The sequence below is a fragment of the Stomoxys calcitrans genome, chromosome 5, assembly GCF_963082655.1.
Source record: "Stomoxys calcitrans chromosome 5, idStoCalc2.1, whole genome shotgun sequence".
NCBI lineage: Eukaryota > Metazoa > Arthropoda > Insecta > Diptera > Muscidae > Stomoxys > Stomoxys calcitrans.
The window spans coordinates 144,249,512-144,261,373 of NC_081556.1; the positions used below are offsets into that span (position 1 = coordinate 144,249,512).

General features: G+C 38.1%; 1 protein-coding gene across 1 annotated transcript; it reads left to right on the forward strand.

Moving 5' to 3' along the window:
• The first annotated feature begins 795 nt into the window (after positions 1–795).
• LOC106085418 (dymeclin) lies at positions 796–9,132 on the forward strand. Its single transcript, XM_013249654.2, has 5 exons — positions 796–1,545; positions 1,607–2,348; positions 2,409–2,900; positions 2,968–3,090; positions 7,859–9,132. The coding sequence occupies exons 1-5, from the start codon at positions 929–931 to the stop codon at positions 8,003–8,005; spliced, it is 2,121 nt and encodes a 706-aa protein (XP_013105108.1). The 5' UTR covers positions 796–928; the 3' UTR covers positions 8,006–9,132.
• The last annotated feature ends 2,730 nt before the right edge of the window (positions 9,133–11,862 follow it).

Genomic DNA, 11,862 nt, shown 5'->3' on the forward strand with positions numbered 1-11,862 from the left:
TCCAGACTGTGCTATGCTCATAGTTTTCCCTGGATTGCTGTAAGGGCCTGAATTGGCTGGCTGGGCCGTACTCTCACTGGTGAGAGTTTCTCCCCGGTCCGACTATTTCCCTCCTTTTTTGTTAGTTTCTACCATTTCTGCTGTCTTGAACCAAAATTGGGTGTATTTCTTTCTACGTTTCTCCATCTTTTTTTTCTCTTCTATCTTCCTTTTGAGCGATCCCAGTTGACCTAAGGTGTCCCAGTGAAGCGGCTAGCAAACGGGGCTGCTACACGAGTGTCCTCCAACATAACCTAACCTAGTGTATAGATTAGACCTTAGGGATGAGAAAAAGAAAGAAAGTGAAGAAGAGGCAGACTAGCAAGCGCCAATCTGATGCGTTCCAATATGTGTGCAACCTACGGAGGGGCACTGGTCCACACCCACATAAGTGTCAACTCTGCCGTGTCCCATATTAAGCGTTACACTTTCTCTATGTATATGAGGTGATCTTTCAGATGTACGTTTTCCAAGAGCAAGGATCTCTGCCCCATAGAGCTGGGCATAATTTTATAAAAATTAATGAAATAAATTTGCCTTTTAAAATCTTATTTTTTTTTTAAATAACGTTTATTTTAACGTTTTTCATTAAATAAATTAATTAAAATATTGAATAATTATTTAAAAAAGAACAATAAATCAGCTGTTTCTTTGCTTACATGCATTTTGCTGATACGCGCGTATGGAGCTATGAACGATGTATTTTTGACAACACGTCATAAATTTAGGTTGGGGCCCTGCAGCCGATGGGCCGGCTCTGAGTGGTGACGTTGTGATGGATCAGCTGTTCTTTATGTGGCCGTAAAGTTAAGAAAAGCCGTGAAATTAAGTAAAATCGAGGAAAAATTCCAATAGGAGTACGACAGGAAGCTCATTACTTTCCTACATAATGGGAATCAATGTGAGCAGACAGGCCGATTTGGCCAGCAATCAACTGCTGCAAAGATTTGTTGGTCGTAGCCACGTTTCACCCACTGATGTAGAATATTGGCAAAAATTACTAAACTACAACATAACCATGCCGGAGGACACACAGGATCAACTAAATTTGGACTCTAGACTGGAATCTTTGTGTCAGGCGTTCATAAGCAACAATCTTAAGACTGGCAATTTCGGTTCACTGATTACGATGTTCTTGACAAAGGCTTCTGAACTGCTGTCACTGTCCGATCAGGAGAGCAACATGCACATATGGCAGACATTTAATGCCCTCTTCATTATACGTTCACTGATCAAATACATCATAGAGACTGGATCTGAATTTCAATTGTTGCAACACTTTGAAGCCATGCCCAACGAGGAGTTCTTAAGGGCCGAGGAAGAGGCGGCGGCTGTTGGAGTGCCACCGGAAGTCACAACTATAGCGGTTGAGGCCACAGAAATGGAGAGTGAAGCCACACAAACTCTAAAGGCAGCAGCAGCTGCCGCCTCCGTCATGGTTGATGGGTCACGTTTTGAAACATTCATAGATGCCATTTTCAATTTGATAGTAGTGATTCCGGTCAAGTAAGACGTTTTGATGATATCTAAGTTTCTAGTTAATAATTGGTGACTCATCTTTTAACAGAGAATTCACATATCACTTGCACTTGGAGGCGGTAAATACTTTGATTACTTTACTATCGGAACACTTGTTCTCCCAACAGCCCACAGAGAAATCCATCATCTTCCGCACTGTATACAAATGTCAGCATGCCAATGTCCTGATGTCTTCATTACTGCATTTTGTTTCGCGTCTGGTTGAGGTGCCCCAAACCATGTTTGGCTCCTCATCGGCGGGCTCTTTTGTATTTGGCATTGCAGAGTCCTTGTGGTCCATATTGAGTTTTCGCAAGCAGCAGGATGTGTTGAGCTCTACTTATTCCACAGGTGCTGAGCTATCGCAACAATTTCGTGCGCACTATCCCCTAGCCAATCAAAGTCTTCTGCTCATTCTAATACTAACAAATCATTGTACAACAAAGGAGAATTCATATCGGTCCTCATTATTCGGCTGTGCCGATTCCAAAGATGCTACCGCCAAGGATGGCGGAGCTACATTTCATATTGACTTCAATGCTGTGTACGAGACTCTATGTCGCATTGTGACCATTGACCAGGCTACCTTGCTGCTGTATCTATTGCTGCATCGAAATGAGCGTTTTTATCGATTTGTCATGGCTCAACAGGATTTGGAAAAGTTGGTAACGCCCATATTGCAAACACTATATCATGCTCCGGATAGTACCTCCCATCACATTTATATGTCTTTAATTGTCTTGTTGATATTGAGCGAAGATGATAGTTTCAATAAAAATGTCCACAATATTGTAGGTATACGTCCAGTGTATATACTCCCAGCGTAACTAACATCAATTTTCTTGTTTCAGATGCTGAAAAACATAACCTGGTATACAGAAAGAACTATATCGGAAATCTCTTTGGGTGGCCTCTTGATCTTAGTCGTAATACGTACCATACAATACAACATGCTGAAGATGCGCGATAAATATTTGCACACAAATTGCTTGGCAGCCCTGGCCAATATGTCGGGACAGTTTCGCAATTTACATCCCTATGTGGCGCAACGTTTAGTCTCCTTGTTTGAGACCTTGGCCAAGAAGCACACTCGACTTGATGCTCAACTCAAGGAGCCAGTAAATAGTGCCGTAGTCGTTAACGTTTCGACTGAGGATATGCTGCAAGATCTGACGGTGTTGGAGGAGGTTTTGCGTATGGTTTTAGAAATTCTAAATTCTTGCCTATCCAATCAATTGGTGTATTGTCCAAATTTGGTCTATACCCTACTCTATAAGCGTAGTGTGTTTGAAGGCTTTAGATCACATCATGCTTTCCAGGATATTATACAAAATATTGATATGGTAAATGTTAAAGTTGTGCTGTATTTGCCAGCTTATATTTTAACGATGTTTTTTTTTTTAATTTAAGGTGGTTGGCTTCTTCTCATCCCGCTTACAACGTGTCCAAGAACAAAGGGGCGAATTGGGTGTTAATGAAGTTTTTGAAGTGATTTCCAAAGGAGCCAGTCAATGGTCCAGCGATCGTTTAAGGGTAAATAATAAGCTAATGCCACTGTTTTTATAGCAATTTTAAAATTTCAATTTACATTTACAACAGCCATATTGCTCGAGGTGTTAGAAGATAGAAAAATGGCCAATTTAATTTATCCTTAGGCATTTTCAGTGACAACTGATAGCTAAAATCGCTTTACGTAAGAAATGAAGGCATTTATGTAGGCTCCTTTATGTCACTCTATCTAGCTGTTAGTTGAGAATAGGTCGTGGCTCTTGAAATCATTAAAGAAATTGGATCTCTGTTGTGACGTGCTTTGAGTCCAATGGCCTTTTCAGCCACCAATTGTTTGGGTTCCGCAGAAATCTGTGCACCAAACACATGAAGTTATTCTTGTCGGAGTATTCAATTTGTCTTATCTATCAGAATAAGAAAGTAAAGTAGAATACAGTGAATTTGTACCGCAGAGTGACGTAAGGATGTAGGGTAAAAAAGAGTCTTAAATGAAACCAGAGCACGTGGCAAATATAAGACTCCAGCTGAGTAAATAGAAGTTTTCATCGCCCATAAATCCCTCCAGTCGGTCATTTAAGGCCACTAAAGTTGACTACAATGTTGAAGCTACTCAGTGTCTGAAGAGAACCAAGACAAGAAAAAAAGTTTTCACCCATTATCCTACCCCTTTTCCTCGCTTCTCGACCGCAATAAGGGGAAACACTGCATGATTTGCCAACATTGAGTGCGCTGCAGATCAAATTAGGGAGGGAAAAAGACGAAAAGCGAACGAGCTGATGGCGCAGTTTAAGTTTTTATGTCATAGAACAACTAAAAGGAGGAAAACAAAGATCGAAACTCCAATAGCAAAAGATTGTCAAAACAAAACACCTCATGCTAAATTTCAGCGAAATGGGATAAGAATTGCGCCCTCTAGTGACTCAAGAAATCAAGATCCCAGATCGGTTTATATGGCAGCTATATCAGGTTATGGACTGAATTGAACCTTATTAAGCATAGATTTTGGAAGTCACAACAAAACACATCATGCAAAATTGCATCCAAATCGGATAAGAATTGGGCACTCTAGAGGTCTAAGAAGTCAAGATCCCAGATCGGTTTATAGGGCAGCTATATCAGGTTATGTAACGAATTGAACCATACTTAGCACAGTTGTTGGAAGTCATAACAAAACACCTCATTCTAAATTTTAGCGAAATGGGATAAGAATTGCGCCCTCTAGTGGCTCAAGAAGTCAAGATCCAAGATCAGTTTATATGACAGTTATAGCAAAACTTGGACCGATACGACCCATTAACAATCCCAACTTACCTACACTGATAAAAACAACTTTTGCAAAATTTCAAGCGCCTAGCTTTACTCCTTCCAAAGTTAGCTTGCTTTCGACAGACGGACGAAGGGAGGGACAGACGGACGGGCATGGCTAGATCGACTTAAAATGTCATGACGATCAAGATTATATATATTTTATGAGATCTTAGACAAATATTTCGAGGTGTTACAAACGGAATGGGGAAATTAGTAAATTAGTTAGTTAGGTAAATTAGTTTTATACCCACCACCGAAGGATAGGGGTATATTCATTTTGTCATTCCTTTTGCAACACATCGAAATATCCATTTTCCACCCTATAAAGTATATATATTCTTGATCAGCGTAAAATCTAAGACGATCTACATGGGTCCGTCCGTCTGTCTGTTGAAATCACGCTACAGTCTTGAAAAATAAAGATATTGAGCTGAAACTTTGCACAGATTCTTTTTTTTTGTCCATAAACAGGTTAAGTTCGAAAATGGGCTATATCGGACTATATCTTGATATAGCCCCCATATAGACCGATCCGCCGATTTAGGGTCTTAGGCCCATAAATGTCACATTTATTATCAGATTTTGCTAAAATTTTGTACAATGAGTTGCGTAAGGTCCTTCGACATCCCTCTTAAATTTGGCTAAGATCGGTCTTGATTTGGATATAGCTGTCATATACACTGATCTCTCGATTTAAGGTTTTGGGACCATGAAAGGCGCATTTATTGACCGATTTTGCCAAAAATTTGGTACAGCGAGTTGTGTTAGGCCCTTCGACATCTTTCTGCCATTTGGTCCAGATCCGTCCAGATTTGTATATAGCTGCCGTGTAGACTGATCTCTCTATTTAAGGCTTTGGATCCATAAAAGGAGCATTTATTGCCCGATGTCGCCGAAATTTGGGACAATGAATTAAGTTATGCCTATCGACATATTTCTGTAACATGGCACAGATCGGTTCAGATTTGGATACAGCTGTCATGTAGACTGATCTTTCGATTTAAGGTTTTGAGCCCATAAAAGACGCATTCATTGTCCGATGTCGACGAAATTTGGTGCAGTGAGTTAAGTTATTCCCATCGACATCTTTCTGAAATATGGCTCAGATCGGTCCAGATTGGGACATAGCTGCCATATAGACCAATCTCTAGATTTAAGGGTTTGAGCCCATATCAGGCGCATTGATTTATTGTCCCGAAATTTGGGACAGTGAGTTGTGTTAGGCGCTTCAACATTCCTCTTTAATTTGGCTCAGATAGGTCCATATTTGGATAAGGCTTCCATATAGACCGATCTCTCAATTTAAGGTTTTGGGCCAATAAAACGCGCATTTATTGTCCCAAAATTTGGAACAGTGAGTTGAATTAGGCTTTTTGAAAACTTTCTGCAATTTGGTCTAGATCGGTCCAGATTTGGATATAGCTGCCATATAAACCGATCTCTCGATTTAAGGTTTTGGGCCCATATAACGCTTATTTATTGTCCGAATTCGCCGAAATTTGGGAAAGTGAGTTGCATTAGGCTCTTCAAAAACTTTCTGCAATTTGGCTTAGATCGGTCAAGAATTGGATATAGCTGCCATAAAGACCGATCTCTCGATTTAAGCTTTTGGCTCCATAAAAGGCGCATTTATTGACCGATTTTGCCAAAATTTGGGACAGTGAGTTGTGTTAGGCCCTTCAATATTCATCTTTAATTTGGCTCAGATCGGTCCAGATTTAAATATAGCTGCCATATAAACCGATCTTTCGATTTAAGGTTTTGGGCCCATAAAACGTGCATTTACTATCCGAAATCGCCGAAATTTAGGACAGTGAGTTGTGTTAGGCCCTTCAACATTCCTCTTTAATTTGGCTCAGATCGGTCCAGATTTGGGTACAGCTGCCATATAGACCGATCTCTCGATTTAAGGTTTTGGACTCATAAAACGCCCATTTATTGTCCAAATTCGCCAAAATTTGGGAAAGTGAGTTGTGTTAGGTTCTTCGAAAACTTTATGCAATTTGGCTTAGATCGGTCAAGATTTGGATATAGCTGTCATATAGACCGATCTCTCGATTTAAGGTTTTGGGTCCATAAAAGGCGCATTTATTGACCGATTTTGCCGAAATTTGGGACAGTGAGTTGTGTTAGGCCCTTCAATATTCCTCTTAAATTTGGATCAGATCGGTCCAGATTTGGGTATAGCTGCCATATAAACCGATCTCTCGATTTAAGGTTTTGGGCCCAGAAAAGGCGCATTTATTGTCCGAATTGGCCGAAATTTGGGAAAGTGAGTTGCATTAGGCTCTTCAAAAACTTTCTGCAATTTGGCTTAGATCGGTCAAGATTTGGATATAGCTGCCACATAGACCGATATCTCGATTTAAGGTTTTGGGTCTATAAAAGGCGCATTTATTGACCGATTTTGCCGAAATTTGGGAAAATGAGTTGTGTTAGGCTCTTCGACATTTATCTGCATCTAAGCCCAAATCGGTTCAGATTTAGATATAGCTGCCATAAAGACCGATCTCCCGATATGGGGTCTGAAGCCCATAAAAGCTTTATTTTTTAACCGATTTCGCTGAAATTTGAAACACTGAGTAGGTTAAGACCTCCCAACATTCGACCCAAATATAGTTCTGATCGGACTATATTTAGATATAGCTGCAATATAGACCGATTTGCTGATAAGGGGTCTGAAGGCCATAAAAACTTAATTTTTTGTCCGATTTCGCAAAAATTTGGATTAGTGCGCAGTTTTAAGCCTCCCAACATCCGACCCAAATATAGTTCTGATCGGACAATATTCAGATATAGCTGCCATATAGACCGATCTGCCGATAAAAGAACTAAAGCTTCATTTATTACCCGATTTCGCTGAAATTTGAAAAACTGAGTAGGTTAAGACCTCCCAACATTCGACCCAAATATAGTTCTGATCGGACTATATTCAGATATAGCTGCCATATAGACCGATCCGCCGATAAAAGGACTGAAGCCCATAAAAGCTTTATTTATTACCCCATTTCGCTGAAATTTGAAACAGTAAATTTTTCTGAGCCTCACGATATCCTACATTCAGATCGGCTTATAACTGGATATATCTGCCAAAACCAATATTTTGTTCTACAAAATTTAATAGTGACATATATATTAGACCACTCAATGTCCGTGCCGAATTTGGGGGCTTAAGTTATCCAATTTTCATCGGATTGTGACGAAATGGGGTTTACACATATACCCGAGGTGGTGGGTATCCAAAGCTTGGCCCGGCCGAACTTATTTTTTTCTGTGTATAAGGCATTTAACAATTTTGGCTTAAAAGCGTCAAACCCTCTGGGGCTTTATTCTACCCATGTGGTATCATCACCATAACTAGGAATTTTTTTGCCATCCAGATTGGCTATTGCATATATCCTTTAAACGGATTTATTGATCTATGGTTTAAAAAATTTTAAAAATTTGCAAAAATCATTCTAAATATTTTGTTTTCTTTTTTCAGAAATTTCCCGATCTAAAATTCAAATACGTTGAGGAAGATGCACCCGAAGAATTTTTCATTCCATATGTTTGGACTTTAGTGTGTAAATACGGTTGTGTTCACTTCAGTTCGGAGAGCATTAAAGGTGTTACCGAGATATCATGCTAATACATAGATATCGAAACGTTTTTATGAGACGATGATGACGAAGAAGACGACAATGAAGAACAACAATACAATAATAGCAACCGCAGAAGAACTAGAAGCAGACTTTTTTCCCCCCTCTAACCCAAAATATATCCCATGAAAATGTTATAAGTAAAATCCCAATGTTATTTAGAATTCCAAATTAAATTTTCTATACTTTTTTCTCCTCACATAGAGTATATCGAGAAGGGTTTTGAGAAAAACTAAACCAAATCCATGTATTTATTCAGCTGTTGTGGTGGTCTTTTTATGTTGTTTTGAATTTTTAAATGTTATTGTAAATGTGTTTGTTTTTTTGTCTGAAAACTTAGTAATGCTAACCTGAAGGCAAGGGACCTGCAGCCACAGCGTACTCTCTTCCCTTTTTGATGAGGAATACTTTTGTATGCTTTTGATTTATCACTCGTATTCTTAGCATTATAAACCAAACAATAGAAGGATGATTCGTATATATTACTACAAAAAATAAAAAAAAGCTCTATATAATTATTTAATAAATATATATAAATATATGAAATATATTATATACACTCGATCTAATTAAGTTAAGTTTATATTTAGCCAACACATACCTACACACAAACATACACACACCTACACATATAACACTATGCCTATGTATTAAAATAGAACACGAACTAAAAAAAAAAACTAATTTTGAAAAACTTAAAAAAATTGTCCACTAATTGTTAAATCGAACTGAGATATGGGAAATTGGTTTTTGGGCCAAAATGGTTATATTCGAGAATGGTTTCTTGGCCAGCACTTAGTTGTAGATTACAAAAACAAAATTTTAAAAAATCTAACAAAAATACTCTTTTGTTGCTAGCAAGTGCTGTATGGAAAAATTCCATCTATGAGACGTTATCTAATATGAATGTATTTAATACCTATTAATATTCCATAAACAATTTGTTTTTGGAAAATATATTTGTTGTATTATCATTCATATCAGTTACGGGATTTTTGTAAAGTACACCAACACACATACATATACACCTAACCTTATTAGTATGACAACGGAAAAGAGATTAGTAATTAAAGATACATAAATACAAATGTTAATATAGAAATGATTTGCAATAAATAAAAAACAAATAAAACAAGTAAAAAGGCATTAAGTTCGGCCGGGCCGAACTTTGGATACCCACCATCTCGGGTATATGTGTAAACCCCAGAATCCCATGGCAGCCGGTTGTACGTATCGGATTGACCCGATGGAGTTCTTCATCGGCAAGGGCTGCCGCCTCATTGTATAACACACTGCTACAACAACAACAACAACAACAACAACATGCAAACCCCATTTCGTCACAATCCAGTGATACTTAAACACCCAAATTCGGCACGGACATTGAGTGGTCTAATATATATGTCACTATTCAATTTTGTAAAACAAAATATTGGCCTTTTGGGCATATATATCCAATTATAAACCGATCTGAACCATATTAAGGTCGGATATCGTGAGGCTCAGAAAAACTCACTGTTTCAAATTTCAGCGAAATCGGTTAATAAATAAAGCTTTTATGGGCTTCAGTCCTTTTATCGGCAGATCGGTCTAATGGCAGCTATATCTAAATATAGTCCGGTCTGAACCATATTTGGGTCCTATGTTGGGAGGTGTAAAAATTAGCACTGTTTCAAATTTCAGCGAAATCGGTTAAAAAATAAAGCTTTTATGGCCTTCAGACCCTTTATCGGGAGATCGGTCTATATGGCAGCTATATCTAAATATAGTCCGATCTAATCCATATTTGAGCCAGATGTCGGGAGGCTTAAAATAACCCACTGTTGCAAATTTCAGCGAAATCGGGAAATAAACAAAGCTTTTATGGGCTTCAGGCCCTTTGTCTGGAGATCGGTGTATATGGCAGATATATCTGAATGTAGTCCGATCTGAACTATTTTTAGGTCGGATGTTGGGAGGTCTTAACCTACTCACTGTTTCAAATTTCAGCGAAATCGGTTAATAAATAAAGCTTTTATGGCCTTCAGACCCTTTACCGGGAGATCGGTCTATATGCCAGCTATATCTAAACATCGTCCGATCTAATCCATATTTGAGTCAGGTGTCGGGAGGCTTAAAGTAACTCACTGTTTCAAATTTTAGCGAAATCGGTTAAAAAATTAAGCTTTTATGGGCTTCAGACTTTTAATCGGCAGATCGGTCTATATGACAGCTATATCTAAATGTAGTCCGATCTAATCCATATTTGAGTCAGATATCGGGAGGCTTAAAACTGCGTTCTATTCCAAATTTCAGCGAAATCGGTTAAAAAATAAAGCTTTTATGGGCTTCAGGCCCTTTCTCTGGAGATCGGTCTATATGGCAGATATATCTGAATGTAGTCCGATCTGAACTATATTTAGGTCGGATGTTGGGAGGTCTTAACGTACTCACTGTTTGAAATTTCATCGAAATCGGTTAAAAAATAAAGCTTTTATGGCCTTCAGAACCTTTATCGGGAGATCGGTCTATATGGCAGCTATATCTAAACATCGTCCGATCTAATCCATATTTGAGTCAGATGTCGGGAGGCTTAAAATAACCCACTGTTGCAAATTTCAGCGAAATCGGGTAATAAATAAAGCTTTTATTGGCTTCAGACCCCTTATCGGCAGATCGGTCTATATGGTAGCTATATCTTAATATAGTCCGATCTAAACCATATTTGGGTCAGAAGTCGGAAGGCCTAAAACTACTCACTGTTTAAAATTTCAGCGAAATCGGATCAAAAATAAAGCTTTTATGGGCATTAGACCCTTTACCGGGAGATCGGTCTATATGCCAGTTATATCTAAACATCGTCCGATCTGAACCATATTTAGGTCGGGTGTCAGGAGGGTAAAAATAACTCACTGTTTCAAATTTTAGCGAAATCGGTTAAAAAATTAAGCTTTTATGGGCTTCAGACTTTTAATCGGCAGATCGGTCTATATGACAGCTATATCTAAATGTAGTCCGATCTGAACTATATTTAGGTCGGGTGTCAGAAGGCTAAAAATAACTCTCTGTTTCAAATTTCAGCGAAATCGGATGAAAAATAAAGCTTTTATGGCCTTCAGACCCTTTATCGGGAGATCGGTCTATATGGCAGCTATATCTAAATACAGTCCGATCTAATCCATATTTGAGTTAGATAACGGGAGGCTTAAAATAACCGTCTGTTGCAAATTTCAGCGAAATCGGGTTATAAATAAAGCTTTTATTGGCTTCAGACCCCTTATCGGCAGATCGGTCTATATGGTAGCTATATCTAAATATAGTCCGATCTAAACCATATTTGGGTCAGAAGTCGGGAGGCCTAAAACTACTCACTGTTTAAAATTTCAGCGAAATCGGATAAAGAATAAAGCTTTTATGGGCATTAAACCCTTTATCGGAAAATCGTTCTATATAGCAGCTTTATCCAAATATGGTCCGATTTGGCCCGTTTAAGAACTTAAGTGCATCAAAAACACGTATCTGTTCCAAATTTCAGCTCAATATCTCAATTTTTGAAGGCTCTAGAGTGATTACAACAGACGGACGGACAGACGGATAGACGGACAGATACACGGACATCGTTAAATAGTCTTAGAATTTTACGACGATCCGAATTATATACAGGGTGGCTGATGAAAGCCGCTACCAAAAAAAAATGTAATAACTTTTTTTCTATTTAATAATAATAATTTAATAATTAATTTAATTAATTAATTAATTAATTTAATTAATAATAATTTAATAATTAATTTAATAATTTAATTTAACATGAATAAAAGAAAAATGTATTCCATACACCGAAAAAAAAATGTAGCAATATTCATCATTG

Coding starts and splice junctions, on each gene's coding strand:
- LOC106085418 (XM_013249654.2), top strand. CDS start 929: ATGGGAATCAATGTGAGCAGACAGGCCGATTTGGCCAGCAATCAACTG. Junction 1,546..1,606: donor ATAGTAGTGATTCCGGTCAA/GTAAGACGTTTT, acceptor ATCTTTTAACAG/AGAATTCACATATCACTTGC. Junction 2,901..2,967: donor TTATACAAAATATTGATATG/GTAAATGTTAAA, acceptor TTTTAATTTAAG/GTGGTTGGCTTCTTCTCATC.